This window comes from Stegostoma tigrinum, chromosome 2 (genome assembly GCF_030684315.1).
Source record: "Stegostoma tigrinum isolate sSteTig4 chromosome 2, sSteTig4.hap1, whole genome shotgun sequence".
Taxonomy (NCBI): Eukaryota; Metazoa; Chordata; class Chondrichthyes; order Orectolobiformes; family Stegostomatidae; genus Stegostoma; species Stegostoma tigrinum.
This window is the reverse complement of record NC_081355.1, coordinates 148,334,119-148,355,449: the sequence shown is the minus strand read 5'-3', so window position 1 is coordinate 148,355,449 and position 21,331 is coordinate 148,334,119. Positions and strand designations below refer to the sequence as shown.

General features: G+C 38.8%; 1 protein-coding gene across 1 annotated transcript in view; it reads left to right on the top strand.

Annotated features, from left to right (window-relative positions):
* Positions 1-21,331, top strand: part of LOC125447596 (WD repeat-containing protein 48) — a 101,897-nt gene that overhangs the window by 40,007 nt on the left and 40,559 nt on the right. Inside the window, exons 4-10 of the mRNA XM_048522140.2 lie at positions 1,152-1,234; positions 2,505-2,634; positions 4,251-4,339; positions 5,053-5,154; positions 7,398-7,622; positions 12,495-12,569; positions 14,406-14,508. Of these exons, the coding sequence (XP_048378097.1) occupies positions 1,152-1,234; positions 2,505-2,634; positions 4,251-4,339; positions 5,053-5,154; positions 7,398-7,622; positions 12,495-12,569; positions 14,406-14,508 (807 nt within the window). The remainder of the gene's footprint in view (positions 1-1,151; positions 1,235-2,504; positions 2,635-4,250; positions 4,340-5,052; positions 5,155-7,397; positions 7,623-12,494; positions 12,570-14,405; positions 14,509-21,331) is intronic.

Sequence of the window (21,331 nt, the reverse complement as noted above, 5' to 3'; positions counted from 1 at the left end):
GGCACTACTTCGTGAGCCGAAGAATAGTACAGCACAGTACAGGCTGTGTTCTATCGCCATACATACATGGCACCATTCACCTTATTTTCTTGTTTTATTCAAAGTTAAACTTAAGATAGTTTAACTTTCCTTTCCACTACCACTCAGGGTTTTTCAGCCCTCATCATGCCTCTGCCTGAGGACTCCATGTTACTAATGGGGATTCAGTGGTTGTAAAGTTGTTGTGTTATGGGAATATAGTTAGTTTTTTTTCGAGAAGGTCATTACGTGGAACTCAAATGACAAGTGTGTTAGTTGCCATTAGTCAGCCCAAGTCTACAGTGCAGACCTTGTATGCGGACATGGAACGTTTGTTTCTATGTAATATTTGATTTAACATGATTCAGGGTTGCCGTCAGTTGCTTTAATTGGGATTCACCTTTTACCACTGTGTATCGAGATGTATCACCATAAAAACATAAGAAATATGAGCCAAAATAAGAGAGTTGACTTTTGGAGCCTGCTGTGCCATGCAACAAGATTTTTGTTATCTATCTTCCACCTCAACTACATTTTATCACAATCAAAATATCCCTTAATTGTCTTGGTAACCAAAAAAAAATCACCCTTTGCCCTGAATATATAGAAATACTGGGCATCACAGCCTCTTTTGGATATCGATTCCAAAGTATTGACAGCCCTTTGAAGAATCATCATCTTCCTCCCAATCTTAAATAGCTGACCAGGAGAATTGACATTTTCTCTGCTTCTATGCTGAGAAATCCCTTTCAATTCAATCACCCCTTACTCAAGAAGCTTCATCCAGTTCAGAACAAAACAGTGAATTTGCTGGATCTCACATCCGCAGCATGGAACATGCACTCTTGCTACTTTTGAATTCGCAGTTTCCTCCATTTGCCCAAACTTTCTTACTTCACTAATATAAATCCCTTAGGTTAGCTTTCTGGTCTGGGAGGGTGTGCAATAACCTAACAGTGAAACATGATCATACAGTTACCCCATTGATTTGCTGGTGAACTGGCTGATTCCAGTGTGTTTTTGTTTTGCAGAGTTGTATTGTATGTTTTTTCTAAGAACCACTTTAGAGATGATTCTGAACTAAAATTATTTGGAGACATCCTAAGTATTCAATTTTATTTTAAATTTTCTAGTAATATCGGCTTCGTCTGACACTACAGTGAAAGTGTGGAATGCTCATAAAGGATTTTGCATGTCTACGTTACGAACTCATAAGGTAACTTTGTTTTGTAATGGGAAAAATTTGTATTTCTTTCCCATTGAAAATTGCATTTATTTGTGATAATAAATCTTGATGCTTCTTTATTTTAAAAAAATTAACCCCCTTTCATAGTGAGAACAGTTCTGAATTAATCTTCTTGTCACGGTGATCTTTTGGGTAAAATAACTGCTAAGGACCTTGTTCTTCCTTGTGCTCCAAATTATACATGTCTCAGTTTTGAGGATGTCAGGATAAATTTATATTAAAAGCTAGAATTATCTATTTTAGTACCAGTTAATTTGAAGAATGAAAATGTAAATCCTTTGCTTTTAGTAAATTACAGCTTAATTCACTGAGTAATCACTAGTTTTGGTTACTTGTGATACTAAAAGGGATAGAATCATAGAATGCAGTGTGGAAACAGGCCCTTTGGCCCAATGAGTCCACACAGACCCATCCCTCAACACTACAGGCAATTTAGCATAGCCAATCCACCTAACCTGCACATCTTATGGACTGTGGGCGGAGACTAGAGCACCCGGAGGAAACGCTTGCAGACAAAGAACGTGCAAATGTCGCACAGACAGTTGCCCGAGGATGGAATCGAACCCTGGTCCCTAGTGCTGTGAGGCAGCATTGCTAACCACTGAGCCGCTGTGATGTATCACAGGAAATATGCTCCCCAATAAAAGCAACTCATCTACTTAATCGACAGCAGTTTTGTCTCAGAAGTCAGATGCTTGTGGGTTCAAACAGTGCAGGAGCAGGATTTGAGTTTGTAGTCCAGGCTGACATGCTGCTGTACTGATAGGAGCACTGTATGGTTACACACGTTTGCTGAATGAGATTTTAAACCCAATACCCTGTCTGTTTAATCTGTTGGCTCAGGCATGTTTAATTGAATTAAATCTAAATACGTCTAATTCAGTGTTTAGAGAGAAAATGCCGTTAGAATTTATTTTAGTTGTTTAGAAATTTTGCAGTATATCTGTTTTAGGAATGGTTTAAGGAAGAAATAGGAAATTTCCACTTTTTATTTCCCTGTCGTTGAACTCTTCAAGTGAACAGTCTGCTTGTTGCTATTCCTAATATCTATCTCCTAACTATTAGAAAATGTACTTGTTTAATGACATCAGTGTCACACTCAATCATGTTCTGCCCTGAATATTCACATTATAGTTTTGAGTGTGTTTGTGTGCGCGCGCACGTGTGCAGAAATGAAATAATGCCACAATGTAAGGTAAGAAAACAGTGAAAGTTAACAGCCTTTTTCTGTTTTGTGTAGGATTATGTCAAGGCATTGGCTTATGCGAAAGACAAGGAGTTGGTGGCTTCAGCTGGGCTGGACAGACAGATTTTCCTCTGGGATGTAAATACACTCACAGCACTGACTGCCTCAAACAACACAGTCACCAGTAAGTTACTGATGGTGAATAGAATTGGGAAGATGTCCTTTTATCACAATGGAAGAAAATTCTGAGGTTTATAAATAAACAAGCTATTCATGTTTTAAGTTTACTGATCGGATGTTGACAATGTCGGCCAAATGCATTTATGAACTATCTGTAACTTTTTTCAAAAATAATAACTGAGGCTGTGTCTTACTAGATATTTTCAGAAGGCACAGAGTGGTATGCAGGTCAGACTAGATATGGATGGACTAGAGCTTGTCATAGCCTGCCTTGAAGCACACAAGTGAATCAGCTGTGTTTTCACTACAATTCTACAATTTTAGTTCATTTTTGTTCTGTTTGACTGTTAAAGAAAATGTTTGTCATTGTTCCAGTAAAATGTAATGGCAGACTTGCAGAATTTTAGTACTGTAGTTCAGTTGGATCGGATTTTGTCCTCTGAACATAATCATGGGCTGCACAGGGTGATTTGAGTTTATTTGACTCCAGGGTAAAAGACTAGCAATTTTAGGGGAAGTTGTTTAATATCTGTTATGGATGAATACAATTAAATGGTTAATTTGAGTATGTATTCATGATTAGCATTGGCATTGTGTGGTGCAGTGGCTGGGAGCTCGCTGTACGAGGTGATGGTGTGGTAATATTCGCACTGTTTTGGTAAATATTGCTCACATGTTAATGTTTTAGGAACACAGAACAAGTTCCACTATAACTAATATGTGGATTATGAAATTACTCTCACTGATGCTGAACATAGCACTCTTTGTTTGGAAAGTCTCATTCGCTGATGTACTTCCAGTGAAGGAAATCTGCCATTCTTGCCTGTTCTGGTCTACAGGTATTTCCTGACCTGCAGCAATGAGGTTGACTCTAACCTGTCCTTTGAAATGGCATAACATGCAATTCGGTTCAAGGACAATTAGGATGGGCAGCAAATATTGCCATTGCCACTGACACCATGTCACATGAAAGATTCAACAAAAGAATGTGTCAATCTCTTGAACACTTTACATGAATTAGTAATTCCAAAAAAATCCAACTTTTAGCACTAACTCTGACAGAAGAGAAATCGTTGTTTGGAGCAGTTTTTTGAACTCTACCCTGCAGACATGGTTTATTGGTCTTAACTACTTTTGCAAACCTCTTGCCTATTTTTGCCTGCAGTGACAACTACCACAGGCTATCCATGAACTTAGTTAATTTTGTAAAAGCTTACTCAGAGTCAGAACCAATATTTCCAGGATTTCTTGTCGCATCTGGTTCACTAATGTCCCTTTTTGGGAAGGAAACTGCCGTCCTTACCTCGTCTGGTCTATGTATGATTCAAACCCACAGAAATGTGGTTAACTCTTAACTGGCCTCTGGGCAATTAGCAATGCTGGCCTAGCAAGGAAGCCCTCAACCTGTGAATGAATTAAATAAAAAATCCTGTTTATTTCCCTTTTCGTGGGAAATTAGCATAATTTTGAGGACAGTTAGCAGAAAAAAACGACAGTTACCCTGCTTTCCCTGTGTCTCCCCTACCCATTACATCTTCAAGTGTATTGATCAAAATCTGAGGACTTTGCACAGAAAAACTATTTTATTGCTAATTGCATGTTTTGTTTTTGTGACAACAGCATCATCACTGAGTGGGAACAAAGATTCCATTTATAGCCTTGCAATGAACCAGATGGGAACAGTAATCGTTTCAGGATCTACTGAAAAAGTAAGTTGCTTTATAAAGAAGACCATGCTTGACTGGCTCTGTAGGAGAGAAGACCTTTTCAATTTTTGTGACCTATTTCAAATATGTTTAACTTGTCTCAGCTGTCAAATAGTGCTTGAACTTTGCCTTACAATGAACTTATTTAAATGTTTCAATGTAACTAAACACTTTTTAAAAATGCATTAAATTTCACACGTTAAAGTTTGCAGATTTCAATGGGGAAATTATACTTTCAGTTGCATTTTGTGCCATAGGCAAGACGTGACTAGAAAACAAGATAATAAAGTGTGAAGCTGGATGAACACAGCAGGCTAAGCAGCATCTCAGGAGCACAAAAGCTGACGTTCTGGGCCTAGACCCGCTCTCTGATGAAGGGTCTAGGCCCGAAACGTCAGCTTTTGTGCTCCTGAGATGCTGCTTGGCCTGCTGTGTTCATCCAGCTCCACACTTTGTTATCTTGGGAACTGCAGATGCTAGAGAATCCATTATCTCATGACTAGAGAACAATATCAGTTTCTTTAAATTTGCTTTGTATCCTGTAAGGTGTTTAAGAACCTGGTATAATATTCCTCTATATGATTTGCTTCGAATTGCTAGTTAAATTTATGAAATGACAAGTAATGTTGGAAGACAAGCCCTGCTTGTTTTAAGGGCAGTTGTTGTTTGTCCCAACATGCCTGAAGTAGTATTGAGGTATTGATTGTTATTAACAGGTTCTGAGAGTATGGGATCCCAGAACATGTGCAAAACTGATGAAGCTTAAAGGTCATACGGATAACGTGAAAGCTCTATTGTTGAACCGAGATGGCACACAGGTATTCCATGTTTCTTGTTAGTGTTCTCAAGAAGATTGTTTTATATTATTCTTTGTGTCAGCCTTAGCTAAAGGTGCTATGTCAGTTGAAGCTTTTTATCCCTTCTGTTGGTTTTGCCATCCTCTGCTGCCCTTTAACTTGTTTTTTTTCCCTCTTTTGCTCACTGCCTTACTGTAGCTTTTACTATTTATTTAATATCAAATTATATTGGATTTGTTATTTTTGAACCTTTTATGTAATATGAAAGAATGGTCAGGATTTTGAAGGTAATGGATTTTGTGCCTGTTCACTTTATGTTGGAGTATTGAAGAACCATTTACTTCCCAGTAAATATTTCTGGTTCCGGGCGTAGTTTCCAAGTTGAGTTGCAGTTTAGATTTTGATTGAGTGATGTGACTCTAGAATTTTTCCTTGTTTACAGCCCACCCCTGGTACGTGTACATTGTTCTCCCTGTCATATTAGTTTTACTTCCGGGGGGGGAGTTCATTGTAGCTGTTTGCAGATTGTTTCCCTTTGCTACTCTGATGTCTCAGGGTCTATTTGTTTGTCTTCAGATGGCAGCTGAAAATTGTTGCACAATACTGATTTTGGGCTTTAAGCACTATCCCAACTTGAGTAAAAATGGAACAAATGACTAGAACATGCTGTGCAATGACTTTTATTCTAACATTTTGTAATTTAATTTTAAGTAAGGTTAGCATAACAGTTGCAAACTGATGTTTGCAATTACCTTGCCTGTGATTCAGTTATTTTCTTTACTACCTATGTAAACCGTGTTGCCTGATTAATTCTTGAGATTTAGACAGAGATCCTGATGTAAGAGAAATTTGAAAACACATCACCTCTGGGACTTGGTGTATTTTTAAAAAAATTAACTTCAAGAGGATTAACAATGAAAAATTTATTTAAACAATTTGGAACATATATTACTTTGGCTTGGATCCTTCAGTAGACACCTGTCTTCAGGAACTGCAACTAAATGTTGGCATGTCTCATGCATGAATCTAATCGGTTGACTATCATAAAAGTAACCAACGGAAGTGGAATGTTTAATGTGATACTTCATTTTTTTTTGTCACAGAATTGAGAGAGGCCCAGTGTTGGGGATTCCTTTGTACAGAGCTACGTGCTGATCTTTGCCTCCTTGTTGTGGCAAGGTGCCAAGCAAAGACAAAATGCTTCACTGATAGCTTAGGAGTAGGAGAAACCTCATACAAAATTGACATGATAAAATGTGTTTGTGAAAAAATGGAGTACAGCAAATTTTGTTTTAACCAGCATCTTACAAACTAGCACTCTCAGTAAACCAGCAAAAATTATGTACCTGAAATATCTGAAGTTTATTGTATTGTCACAATCTCCACAATTTGAGAATTGAAATTGAGTGAGAAGACTGTCACGGGCACTCTCCATCTTCGGTCCGCCTCCCCCTCTCTCCCTATTTATTCCAGTTCCCTACCCCCATCCCCCTCTCTGATGAAGGGTCTAGGCCCGAAACGTCAGCTTTTGTGCCCCTGAGATGCTGCTTGGCCTGCTGTGTTCATCCAGCCTCACATTTTATTGTCCACGGGTAAGTTTTGTTTAGAACATAGATCGGTACAGCACAGTACAGGCCCTTTGGCCGACGACGTTGTGCTGACCTATTATCTTACTAAGATCAAACTAACCTGCATGCCCTTCATTTTACTATCATCCATGTGCCTATCCAAGTGTCGCTTAAATGTCCCTCATGTATCTGACTCTACTACCAATGCTGGCAGTGCATTCCATGTGCCCACCACTCTGTGTAAAGAACCTACCTCTGACATTTTCCCAATACCTTCCTCCAATCACCTTAAAATCATGCCCCCTCATGATAGTCATTTCTGCCCTGGTTTAATCAAAGTTGCGTTATTACTTGTGATTTAAGCTATAAATAAAGCATTACAGTGATGTGTATACCCCCATACACACTGTATATTTTTACACTGATTAACAGAAACACATCAAGTATGTGAACCTTTTGACTGGCACACTTCTTGTCCCGTACATCTTGGTTAACAAGAAGTTTACTGTATTAACTTGCATATGGTTTCTGTGTGAAAATTGAGCCATCACACCAACTATTTGCCATTAGGGATGGATAATAAATGCTTGACATTCCAGCAGCACCCACATCCCAGGAACAAATCTTATAAAAAAAGGTTATAATTTAACATTTTGGTGTGATTGACCGCATCGTTCTTCCATTTTTATCCCTTAGTGTTTATCTGGCAGCTCTGATGGGACCATCCGGCTGTGGTCCTTGGGGCAGCAGAGGTGTATAGCAACATATAGGGTCCACGATGAAGGAGTTTGGGCGCTGCAAGTCAATGAAGCCTTTACGCATGTCTACTCAGGAGGCCGAGACCGAAAAATCTACTGCACAGATCTCCGGAACCCAGATATTCGAGTTCTGATTTGTGAGGAAAAAGCACCAGTTCTCAAGGTACAGCCGTAAAAATTGGGCAGAACTTTTGGCAACACTGCAGTGCTCAAGTAAAATAGATAGACTGCAGACAGATCAAAGGTAAAGCAGTGAAAATAGTAATCAGCACACTAGTAATGTACATTCGTAATTACAAATAAAACTCAACTTTCTGAACTAACAAATAGGAAGCAAGATAAAATTAATAAAAAATTAAGTTGTGAAACAGCAGGTTTGGCAATATCTGTGAAGAGTGAAACCCGGTTAGTTTTTTTGAGTCCAATAACTCTCTGAAGTTGAAGAAAGGTGGAAGTAGTGGGTTTTTCTGTTAATGTGAACAGGGAAAGGTAGGAGCTCATGATAGGGTAAATATCCATCTCTGTTCCAAAACTGTGGAGGAAGGTTTAAACTTGAAAGGCAGGGAAGTGGGACTCTGAGTAGGGAAACACAAGAAAGAAAACAAAGTTTGAAAATAAAGAGAAAAGTTGAAGGTAGAGGTAACGATGGCTGGCAGCAAATAGGGCCGTAGAAGAAAAAAGTTAAGACAAATCTGAAGGTACTATATTTGATTGCTTCAAGCATTCACGCTAAAATTGATGAATTAACAGAAATAGTTTTGAAAACAGATACAATATGATTGCAATTATAAAGATGTGGCTGTGGGGTATCCAGGGCTTGGAACTAAATCCAAAGATATTCAATATTTCCAAGGACAGGGAAAAAGGAAAGTAGGTATTTAATGTTTTGTCACTGAAGGAATAGTGCATTAGTGATGAAGGATATTGTCTCTGAAAATCTAGATGTTGAATCATCTGGGTGGAGCCAAGAAGCCACAAGTGGGAACAATTGTGGGTATTGGCCTCCAAACATTAGTAGGATGGTAGGGAATTGTGTCCGACAGGAAATTGGTAAGGCATGTTACAGAAATCTTTGGTGATTTTAATATACATTTGACCAGGTAAAATACACTAGCAACAATAAATAATGGATGAATTCCTGAAACGTGTTTTTTTTGTAAAGGCCGTTATATTGAGAAGCCAACTAGGGAACAGGCTGTTGTAGATTTGGTATTATGCAGTGAGAAAGCGTTTACTTGATGTTCTTATGCAAGGTTCATTGGAGACACCTGACCACAGTATGATAGAATTCTTTTAAATAGACAATGAAATAGTCCAGCCCAAAGGTAGAGCCCTAAATCTATGCAAATGAAACTGCAAAGGTATGAGACATTGCTGGCTGCAAATAACAGTAGGTAGGCAATAGCTGATCATTAAGAAATGAAGACATGTATTACTAACAGTTTTATACATACCATTCTGGTACAAAAAATACAACAGAAAAAGTGACCCAACCATAGCTGACAGAAGTAAGAATAATATTCAATCCAAAGAAGAGCCATATAGATTTGCTAGAAAAAAAAGTAGCAAGTCTCAGTACTGGGAGCAGTTTTGAAATCAGCATATGGGAGAACCAAGTGATCGCTTCGGAGCTGAATAGAGCCTGAGATGATCCTTTCAAGTTTACTATAAAAGCTTTTACAGCCTGCTTTTAAGTATGTAATAAGGCAAAGAGTGGTGAGGATAAATGTAGGTCACCTATAGTCTGAAATGGGAGAATTGTTGAAGGAGAAGGAAATGGCATATCAATTAAATATCTATTTCAGTTTTGTCCTTCACAGAAGAATACAAATGATTGGGAATCAAGAGTCTGTTTAGGAGGAGAAAATTAGTATTAGTTTTTAAAAAGGCCTATGCTGGAGTAATTGACCTGAAAGCTGATAATCTACATCCCCAGCTCCTAAAGGTGGCAGCTGGGGAAATTGTGGATGGTCTGGTTGTCGTCTTCCAAAATTCTATGGATTCTGAAATATCCCTGGTCGATCAGAGGGTGGCAAATGGAGCTCTCACTATTTGTTTTCAGGAAAGAATAAGGAAACGGAATTCTGGGCAAATTAACCTAATGTCAGTTGGAGGGGTGATGATGATATAATGTTAATATCACTGGATCTGCAATCCAGAGGTCCAGGCTAATGTTCTGATGGTGAAATTTGAATTCATCCTGTGGGCAATCGTGTGTTGCTGTAATGCTGGTCAGCCCAGTAACAGTCGCATCTCATCTGTGAATGTTTTTAAACTCTAGCATTTTATCTAGAGGACACACGTAGCATTTACACAATTTCAATGGGATTAGACAAAATTAATAAGGATTTTGAAAAAAATTACATTTGACAATCTTACTCAAGATTTTTTTTTGAGTATGTTACCAGTAGAATAGATACGGGAGAATCAGTTGGTGGATTTGGATTTTCAGAAAGACCCACATAAGAAGTTAGCATGCAAGACTAAAGCACATTGGATGTATTTTAAGTACCAACAATCTATCTAAGATAACAAGATGTAGAGCTGGATGAACACAGCAGGCCAAGCAGCTTCATGAGAGCAGGAAAGCTGACGTTTTGGGACGACTTCCTTCTTAATGTTAAATCCTTCTAGTGATAGTTTCCTCCTCTGTCACCATGGCCTGGGACAGCATTCTTCTCTTTTTTGTATTAATTTAACATCTCTGCCATGTCACCACCTCCACATGGAAGTCCCCCTTTTTGGTGTTTAATTGGCACTTTAATCACACTTTTTTTACCTTTTATTTACCTATACAAGACATTACAAGAGGATATTAATAAAATTAGAGAATGGGCTATTAATTGAGGAATTTAAGTTCAGACACTTGCGATTATGGCAGGAAGGAAGAATAGTTAATTTGCTAATTACTTAAAGGTACAAATCTAAATGGGGTTGAATAATAGAGGAATCTTGGTACAGGTACACATTAATGACCAAAAGTCATATTACAGGTTAGCAAAACAGTAAAGAAAACCAAGCTGTAGACTTTATTTCAAGGAGAAGGAGTGGCTATCTTATTGTAACTTCAGAGATTTTGAGTGAGATTTGACAGGATAGATGCTGAAAGGATGTTGCCCCTCATGGGGTTTCTAGAACTAGTGAATGCAGATTTTCAAAATAAGGTGTCTCTCGCTTAAGGTGGAGCTGAGGGTGGAATTAGCTTTCCTAGTGAGCAGTGGAGCCTGGTCATGAAATATATTCAAAGTTGAGTCAGAGTTTGATCATGGTGAGGGCAGGCAGGAATTGGAGTTAAGGCTACCATCAGATCAGTCGTGATTTTACTGAGTAGTTCCAAGGAGTTATGGCTTAATTTGGCTCCCAGGTTCTTGTCTTTCCAGAAGGATAAAATTGGCAATTAAGACGGTTATGCTGAACCTGTATTGCACTTTTTGGTTTGATGATGCACAACATATCAGAAAAGGATAATCACTAGATCTCTTTCTTTCACTGAAAATGGCTGAGAGGCTGTCTAATAAAGATCTTTTGAAGTAGTGAAAGATTTGGCAATGGATTACAGAGAATCTTTCCACATGGTGAAAAGAATCAGCTGTCATCAACATAAAACACTCAAGAAATCCAATAAGAAATTCAGTAAAAAAATTATTTTTAAAGACACATTTTGCTTGCCTTGTGATAAGCATGGGAACTTCTGTCATCCAGGAAGTATTGAAGCAAATTGAATTGTGTATTAGAAAGGAAAGAGAAAATTACAGTAATAGATTTAGATGAAGAAACATAGACGGTGGCTCAAGGGAGCATAAATTGGCTTGGAGATAACAAAGTGTGGAGCTGGATGAACACAACAGGCCAATCTGCATCTTAAGAGCACAAAAGCTGATGTTTCAGGCTTAGACCCTTCATCAGAAAAGCTTTTGTGCTCCTAAGATGCTGCTTGGTCTGCTGTGTTCATCCAGCTCCGTACTTTGTTATCTCCGGATTCGCCAAGCATCTGCAGCTCCCATTTATCTGATAAATTGGCTTGGACCGGTTGGGCCATTTTGATTGTTCAGAAACCAGCTGTACATCCTACATTTCTGGGAGAGGGAAAATAGAGCAACACCCAATTCAGGATTCCTTGTCAAAAAGCTCCTGTCAGATCTTTTGAGAGTGATCAGGCAAGTCAAAGAAGGTGTAGAAATTTCAAATTATTTTCTGTACCGTTGTCTCAATGTTTTGACAACTCGTTTTGTCACAAATCCTTGAAAGATTTCATCAACCTCTCAACCTGCTTATGCAACAGTTTTCTATTTATCTAAGAAGAGTAAAACTCATAACCTCACCCTCCATTTGATTTTAATTTATTCCTACCTGACCCCCATCACATCAATGCTCTCTGTGCTTTCATGGTATTCTGCTCTTAATTGCACATAGATCCATTTCTGTGTGGCAGTAGTACACAACTTGGCAGATTTACCTTTTTTCGTTCTTGTTGTGTGTAGGTGTAGAGCAAGAACTTTAATTTTGCATTTATGCTGTGTTCTGTTCTAGAAGAACACAGGCAGCTGACTATTTCTGGTCTGTATAGCGCTTAGAGTAGATGAGGCCTCAGTTGCAGAAGTTTTTGCTCCTCCAGCTTGTGATTGGATTTTGGACCAGGTTGACACATCTCCATCTTTTTTGCTCATGTTCATTATGCAGTTGTGGAAAGTGCAGTCAGTTTCACCTGAGGCTCTATCAGTTGTTGCACAGATGATCATTTTTAGGTTTCCCCACCAAGAGTTCAGTAAATCATTTTTAAAATCTTTGTTAATCCCTTTCCACAGAAGCAGGCCAAATCCTTTTCAGTGAAATCCTTCTTTTTGTGCAGCAAATGATGTACTGAAGTATAAATCCTGATTACAAGAGACCTGAGGATCTGCTAAATCTTTGGTAACATCTGGAAAATCTTTGCAACATAGCACTGCCTTAGTCTTTATTGAGGTTCATTCTGTCAGTAAGAGACATTACACTTGTGCCTCCTTTTAATTTCGCCGTGTTTGAACTTACTTTGCAGATGGAGATTGATCGATCAGCTGATCCAGCTCCAGCCATCTGGGTAGCCACCACAAAATCGTCAGTGAATAAATGGGTGAATATGTTTGTGCTCTTGCAGATTACTTCATGCTTATTTAACAGAGATATTACGTAGATTTTACTCACCTATCAGTTGCTTGTACCTCCTGCGTTATATCTGCTCGTGTGCAGGCTCTAAGGATAATTTGTAGGTCTTCCATATTGATGCACGCATCAAGCCTCTTAAACCTGAACACTTCTTTTTTGGTATCCATCCTTCTGTTTCCCACTTTTCCAGCCCACAATCTGAAGAAATTATTTTTTATATAATCGTGCCCTGAAATAGTCCCTTTCATCGAAGTTCCAATCCTTACCAATTGATACGTTTAATGATTTAGTCTGTAAACTATTTAGCTTGCTGGCTTTGGTACAATACAAAACTTAAAGTTGTTAGTTTAAACAAAAACTTATCTTCAGGTCTTTTTTATTTCAAATGCTAGCTTTTGGAGGGGGCTGCAGTTTGCCATGGTGGACAAATAGGCTGGCTTTACTCTGCTTGCTTCGCCACCCAATTTGGAAGCTCTTCATTGGTTAGCTTTAAATTGTCCTGCAGAGCTGGCTGCTCTAAAACAAAGCAGGGAGATGGGGAGAGGAGAAGGCATTTCCTAAAACCTTTCCACCTACCCAAACGTGCAATGAATACAATGTAGGCAAAATGCTGCAGATGCTGAAAATGGGAAACAAGTACCCTGCTGTAGAAACTCAGCAGTCTGGCAACATCCATTAAGGAAGAAATAGTTAATATTTTGAGGATAGTGTGTCTCCATTTTATGTTTCTGTAGAAGAAATGGGAGCGCAATTACTATTTTCTTTTCCATTGAAATGATTAAAATTTGCAGCATGGGAGTTATAGCATCAGCATTCCCAATCAAGATTTAAGGAAGTTTCATGTGTTTGTTTTAAACGGTACATTGCTGTTTAGCCTTGTGACCCTGTGAGAGAGCACAGAATAGGCAGCAAAGGCAGTTTATCATCAAAGAAGTTCATTCAATGAGATAAACATATTAGAATTCATTTTGTATGGTCCTTGGAGATCTGGACATTCTCATCTTTGTGTTCCCTGCCCTGATAACCATGTTCCTTCAGCCAAAGGGCTAGGTTAGCACAATCCAGTTCATGGCTTTAACCCTCAGTAAGGTCCACAGAAAACACTGATGAACAGTCCAGGCCTTGAATTGAACGAACAATTTTTCTGTTGATATTTTTGTTAGGAAACAGTGAAATGTATGAGCTTAATGTTTTGTATATTGAATATTCAAGTTTGGGGTTTAGAAGATTATTGAAGGACGTTGTAAGCAAGAATCATGGATGATGTTCACAAACCCCTCTGTCAGCTGCAATTTATTATAATGATACAATACAGAATGTTGATACAGGCCATTCTGCCCATTTTGCTTTTGCTAACCACAGTCCCATTCCCCATTTCTCACCTGCATTGTCCTGCAAAATTTTCGTATTCGGGTGTGTATCCAGTTCTCTCCTTAAAGCTTACTATTGAATGACCTATTACCATCCCATCAGACAGTGCATTCCATATCATTTTGTCTGACTATTGTCTTGTTTTTTTTTACCAATTACCTTAAACCTGGTTACCATCTTACCATCATAACAGACCATGATTTTGATCATCTCCATTAAATCTCCTTTAAATCTTCTTTCTATTACATTAGTAGCGAGAGAGAGAAATTAATATACTCAGAAAATTATGAAATAAAAGAAGTCATTATCCCCTGAAACTACAACTTTGTCGGCAAGTTGGTCTATTTCCCGTTTTAAAATGTATGCATAGATGAGGAAAATAAATGCACTGTGCATGGAAATAACTTTTAAGTTTTCATAATTTGTTTTGCAGTCCATGAAGGGTATTCAGAATTTTAGAGCATCCGGTGATTATGACAATGATTGCAGCGCGCCCTTAATTCCTCTTTGCACACAGCCAGAGCAAGTCATTAAAGGTGTGTACATGTCACTTATTGAGCAATGTCAGAAGATTGAATAACTGTTTGCCTTGTTTGTTTAAAGAATTTCTGAAATGCATGGGTACAATTAACCTGGAATGAGATTCCTGGCAGACGGTGGTGGCAGCTTAGGGCCTGCCAAAATTGACACATTCAGTGAATCCCCCGCCATCAACACCCTCAGGATTACTGTTGACCAAAAACTTATCTGGATTCTCCACATAAATGGAACAACTACAAGAACAGGTTGGAGGCTAAGAACACTGCAGCAAGTAATTCACAATCCACCTGCCAAAGCCTGTCCACCATGTACAAGGTACAAGTCAGTGCTGTGATAAAACACTCCTCTCGTGCTTGGATGGGTCCAGCTGCAACAACACGCAAGAAGCTTGACACCATCCAGGACAAAGCCGCCCACTTGATTGGCACCACATCCGCAAACATTCGCCCCTCCACCACCGACACTCAGCTGCAGTGTGTATTATCTCCAAGATGCACTGCAGAAATTCACCAAAGATCCTGAGAGAGCACCTTCCAAACCCAAGATCTCTTCCATCTAGAAGGACATTGGCAGCAGACACATGGAATACCATCACCTACAAGTTCACCTGCAAGTTTCCCTCCAAGCCACTCGCCATCCTGACATGGAAATGGGCTTCTTCTGTGATTCTATAATTTTAAAATAATTATGCATTATTCCCCAGTTTCTGATTTTTGCACCCAGTTTGCACCAGATTTGTGCTTAAGTAATCAAACTCAGTTAAAGGTAAGTAGTTATAAACCATTGGCATATAACAAATTAAAATACTAATCCCCATATAAACCTTCTACACCCAATTGAACTGTATTTTTGTTCGTGTTGTTGAAATGATTCTTGTGCTGATAAGAATGTTGCTTTTCACAAGCTTGACTTCAGAAGCCTCCACTGGTTTACAGGAGATATAAGGTGGCTTGTTCACTTCTTAAAAAATCTTTGACTTAACGAATTAATAATCACAGCTTTCAATGACTGGCTTTCTAAAGGTTTTAAAATGGGTTTTGACTGCAGAGGCTAGAGTGACTGCTTTTGAGTAGGTGGCGGTCAAGTCCTTTCACTGTAACTCGTTCCAGGCCCTGAGCTGTTCAGTTACCTGTCAGCAAATCAGATGATGTTAGCAGGCAAAGGCCTTTGTAATTGATAACTTATCACTAGCCCATAAGCCAGTCAACTACTTGTTGCCACCCAGAGCATCAGTACACAACTGCTCAGCTCCAATCATCTGCAACCCCTTCAGTCGGAAGCTTAAAAGGGTAACGTTATAGAGGTTTATAAAATCATGAGGGGCATGGATATGGGGAATAGTCAAGATCTTTTCCCCAGATTAAGGGAGTCCCAAACTAGATTTAAGATGAAAGGGGAAAGAATTAAAAGGGGCAATGTTTTCACGTAGGGTGTGGTGCGTGTATGGAATGTGCTGTCAGAGGAAGTTGTGGAGGCTGGTACAATGACAACATTTAAAAGGCATCTGCCATAGGTACATGAATAGGAAGGGTTTAGAGGGCAGTGGGTCAAGTGCTGGCAAATAGGACTAGATTAATTTAGGATATCTGGTTGGCATGGACGAGTTGGACTGAAGGGTCTGTTTCCGTGCTAGAAACTGTGTGTAATTACTTTGTGCTCAGATATCTCTTTATGATGCTTGTCATGGTAGTCAGATTATTTGCTTCTTAAAACTTGCTAACAACCTTTCAGGTACAGTTTTTAAAACTGTGTTCTTTCTCATTTCAGTCCACATTTTTCAAAAACAGAATAGCAGTTCCAAACAACAGGAATTTGAAAGTGACAGCATTCAAAATGTCTCTTTCAAAAGAGTAGGCATTGGCACAGTGGTGGTATCACCAGCGCAGTAAACCATAAACCCAGAATTTTCCAGGAATATAGGGCCAAAACTCACAATAGCAAATGATAAAATTTGAACTCCATTTAAAAAAAAATAGGATAAGGAGCTAGCCTCATGTTGACCATGTAGCTATTGTCAAATGTCGTAAAAGCCCATCTCATGCACTAATGTCACTTAGGGAAGGCAATATGCCACCCTTACCTGGCCTAGCCTGCATACAACTCCAAACACACAACAATGTGGATGATTCTTAACTACCCTGTGGGAATAAATGCTGGCCAGGCCAGCGACACCCACATCCCGTGAATGGATTGTGAAAAAAGGCACCACCAGCAGCTCAACGCTTCTCTGGAATGTCAGCTGAGTTATTTGGTATTTTTAGGACTTTCAATAAATTGTTAGATCTTTTTCTTATTGTTTATTTCTCAATGACATTCCCTCCTTCCTTTTTATGGGGAGTGAATGATAAGGATATTAAAATTGCAATAACAAGTCAACAGAAGAATATTAAAGCCCAGCAAATGAAGGGTATGAAATGACATTTTTCACTTTATTGTGCCCATGGTTTTACCTGAATTTTATGTATTAATTATACCTGTTCATAACTTCCTAGTATAGTTGGTCATTTTATGTATCTTATCATTTGCATTAACATGAAGTAATATACATATATCTAGACACAGTTGGGTAAAATAATTATATATTTATTGTGAACTATGTCCAGCTGTAGCCACAGTGCACACAAATGTTTGATTGCATGTCCACAAGTAGAAAATAAACTAAATCGTGAACTGTTTTGGAGAAAACCAGAACAGTTTTTGATGTACCTTTATGTGAAACCAGATGGTATCTAATCTCTATAGCAGCAATGTTAATTGTTTTAAATCTCTGAAAAGCTAAATCTTGCGCTCATGTCAATCAGACCATGACTTGAGGTCACTTAAACTTCTGCCTTGGGTATTCTGTAGACCTGTTTTGTTGTGCCTGTGGGCTCCATGTTAAGTTGAGATTCAGTACTATGCAACGGTGGAAGAGTAAGAGACGATATGTGGTTAGAGGACCACTTGAAGTTCAATGTTGCATTACAGTACTCGTTTTGACTTTTGCTCATGTGGCCTCCACAGCTGTGCATTACAATTGATATCTCATTTTTCTGTTTGGCGATTTGATGGATTAAGTCTGTGTTCAGGCAACCTTTGGTGTGACACGTTACATTGTTTTCAAGAGTTGAGCATTTTTGGGTTAACCACCACCAGATAAGGTGTAGTAGCTCAAGAAGGCAACTAGCTGCCACTTTCTGAAAAGCAGGTTAGGATGTGCAGCAAGTGCTCTGCTTTTGCAAGTGGTGCTGACATCCATGGAAGAATTTTAAAATAACATTTAAAGACTTCATTTGTTTTTAAAGTTGACATTTTGACAAAACAATCGCTTGCACAGCAGTTAAATTCTAATAAGATTAGCATTTCCGTAGTCTGTCCAAAGTTTCATTCACTCGGTGCCCACTTATTTGTTTCCGTCATGGTTTGCTGCATAGTAATTAGAGAAACCACTTCAGTCAACTGATGTGTAGCCATCAGAAGTGCCAAACTTGGCTGTAGCGTTCCCTTCAGTGACATCAGGATCAATTCTGTTAGTGCGGTTGCCTCAGCTGAATTCAACCATCTTACTGGTACCAAAACTACAGCTATCTAAATTAGTGCAACTGAACTACTCGATGAATAAATCCAGCAAGCCATAAGTAGAATTCTGTCAGTGCATGATAAACAGAACTGAACAATTTTTTAAAGTAGCTTGAAATAACTTACAAATGAGTAACAAACTGCTGTGGACATGTTTTCTGGGTTTTTTTGAGACCTAGTTGAAACACTGTAGTGCAATGCTTTTTTTGTTTTATTAAGAACAAAACTGTACATATCTGGGGAAATTGGAGAAAGTAGGGATTTCCCTGAAAACTATTCCAAAAAAAGTGGCTTAATCCAAATTTGATAAGAATTTATTAAAGGTACACAAATAGGCAGGGAATAGTGAAATACAGACTGTTAGAGGCAAAAGGTTTATAGTTTAGAAAGGTGTTGTTAATGCAGGCTTGATGGCCCAAAGGGCCTGTACTTGTTTAGTACTGTTCTTTGTATTTTTCAGTCTCTGTAGTGATGATATCAAGTGTATCATCTTCAATAATTGAACTTTTCTTGGCTTTTAATGAAGCAAAATCGTTTGCTATTTATCTCAATGATTCATTGTGCCAGTCACACTCTACTCTGTTTCCCAGCTACATTGTTCCAAAGAAACTGCCCACTAAAGGGTTTGCCTGTTTTGAAAATGTCGTAGTCAATGCTCTCAAACAGAAAGTTATCCTGACCTCGTAAAACTTGGAGAATTTTTTTTGTTTTGGGGGGGGCTTCCTCTGGAAATTTTTCTGTTTGTTTTCACAAGAGAGGCGGCTTCCATATTTAGACATAGTCATTTAATAATCAAAGCCAGCATCCTTGCAGTTGCCAAAAGTGGGACAGCTTGCCTGGGAACCCTAGTTTTTATCACACTCCAAATCAATTGGAATCTCTATCATTTTCTGCTACCGCTCCAAAGGACTCTTAAATATTGCATTGTTAGACCTTTGTGATTAGAAAACTTTTAGATTTATATACTGATTTGATATTATGCAGAGACAGAAAGAGACAAGATTATTTATGGTACAAGTGGTTAAGAATGTCAACTAACTGAAAGGTGAACCAAAGCAGAGAACTTGTATTCATGCCTGCGTGCCAAAAGAAGTAATTCATGTCGCTAGTTTTCAGGTGAACTTTACAATGAATCTTCCTGTGTAACCCATTCAATGATACTTAGCTGTAAGAAATTCTAAAACTTTCACAAAAACATTGCTTATTCTCCAAACAACAAAGCATCAAAGCACCAAACAATAACCAACTTGTACTTGTAACTTGTTTTGACATATTAAAATGTCACAAAACAATCTACAGGAGAAAAGTTTGACATGGTGATGTGCAACATAATATTAGGATAGGAAAGTGTGGTGAAAGAAGTACATTTTAGAGGTTTACCTTCCTACATGACGTGTAGAGGTTTCAGATCTGGGAAACTGAAAGCGCTGCCATCAATGATAGAATATTTGAGATGGCCCTGTATAAGATGTCTCCATTGAGGGAGTATAGAGGTCTTAATGTTGGGGGGAAAAAAAAATTGTGTAGCACCTCCTAATGCAACAAGACATTCCAAAGTGCTTCACAGGAGCATTATAAAACAACGAGTGATACTGAGCTCCCAAGGGACATGTCAGGTTAGATGACTGCAGACATGGTCGCCGTTCAGTTTTAATGTGCCTTACAGGAGAATGGTGAAGAAGCATGGGAGGGAGGGCCTAGCAACTGAAGGTACAACACCAATGATGGCGCACTTAAAATTGGAAACATGCAAGAGGCCTGAATCTGAGGAGCCTTGTTATCCTAGAGGGTTATGATGCTGGGGAGATTTGTAGGGGAGAAGCCATTTTGGGAGCAAGAAAATTTCAAATAAAAACAGAAATTGCTGGAAAAGCACAGCAGGTCTGGCAGCATCTGTGGAGAGAAAGCAGTGTTAAGTTTTCAGGTTGAGTGACCCTTCCTCAAAACAGTTCTCCACAGATGCTGGATGAACACAGCAGGCCAGGCAGCATCTCAGGAGCACAAAAGCTGACGTTTTGGGCCTAGACCCTTCATCAGAGAGCTGATCCTCTCTGATGAAGGGCCTAGGCCCGAAGCGTCAGCTTTTGTGCTCCTGAGATGCTGCTTGGCCTGCTGTGTTCATCCAGCCTCACACTTTGTTATCTTGGATTCTCCAGCATCTGCAGTTCCCATTATCTCTCTCCACAGATGCTGCCAGGCCTGCTGAGCTTTTCCAGCAATTTGTTTGTGTTTCTGATTTACAGCACCTGCAACTGTTCTGGTTGTTTTTAAGTGAAAATTTTAAAATCCACTTCTACTTGACCAGGATATGTAGATCAGGGAAGCCAGTTGTGATGCAGAAATGGGACTTCCTACAAGTTAAAGATGCGGGTGGATGATTTCAAGTTTGTAGAACACTATAGTGCAGGAACAGGCCATTTGTCCCACCACATGGGAGACCAGTCAGGAGGATGCTGATTTACTTGATTGTAGTGTTAACAAAAACTTGAATGGATTTTAGAGATTATTAAAATGGGAAAGAACGAAACATGGGAGGAGTTTGAAAACAGGATTTATAATGAGGTATCATTGAGTTAGGAGTCAATGTTAATCGACAGTGAGGTAAGGTAAATGTGACATGATGTAAGTTAGGACACAAGCAGCAGAGTTTTGTATTAGCAGGAGTTTCTGCAGAATTGAAGCTAGAAGGTTGGATAGGAGACTGTTAGAATAGAAACATCCAGAGGTTACAAACAAGTGATGAGTTTTAGCAGAAGATGAACTGAGGCAGGGTGAAGCCTGGTTGTGTTATTAAGCTGGAAAGATTCTACTTTTTTAAAGTGGATGTGGTCAGATGTTAGTTTCTGGAACGTGTGTGATAAAAGTTACGGACGGTTTTCTCACTCTTGGACAATCCACTAGCACTTCCTCCTATTTGTTAATTTACCCTGCTGTCATATGTGCACCTACAGAATAGTATGGGCATTCTTTAAAATTGTTTGTACTTAAACTTCTGCTATCAGCAGGAGCATCTCTTTCCAGATAGTCCATATCTGCCCCCAAAAGCCAACTGAATATGCTTACAGGCTATAAAATTAACCCATCTTTTAGGCTCAGATTTGATATACCAGTGAACAGGATAAAGCTGGATGTTAGGTTTTATGCTGGAGTACACCACCTGAAACATCTCCAAGCCAAACCTATAATGCTTGGTCAAAACAAGAAAAGAATTATTACTGTTTAAATCAGCAGTAGCTATATCTTGCCTGTTTACAACACTAA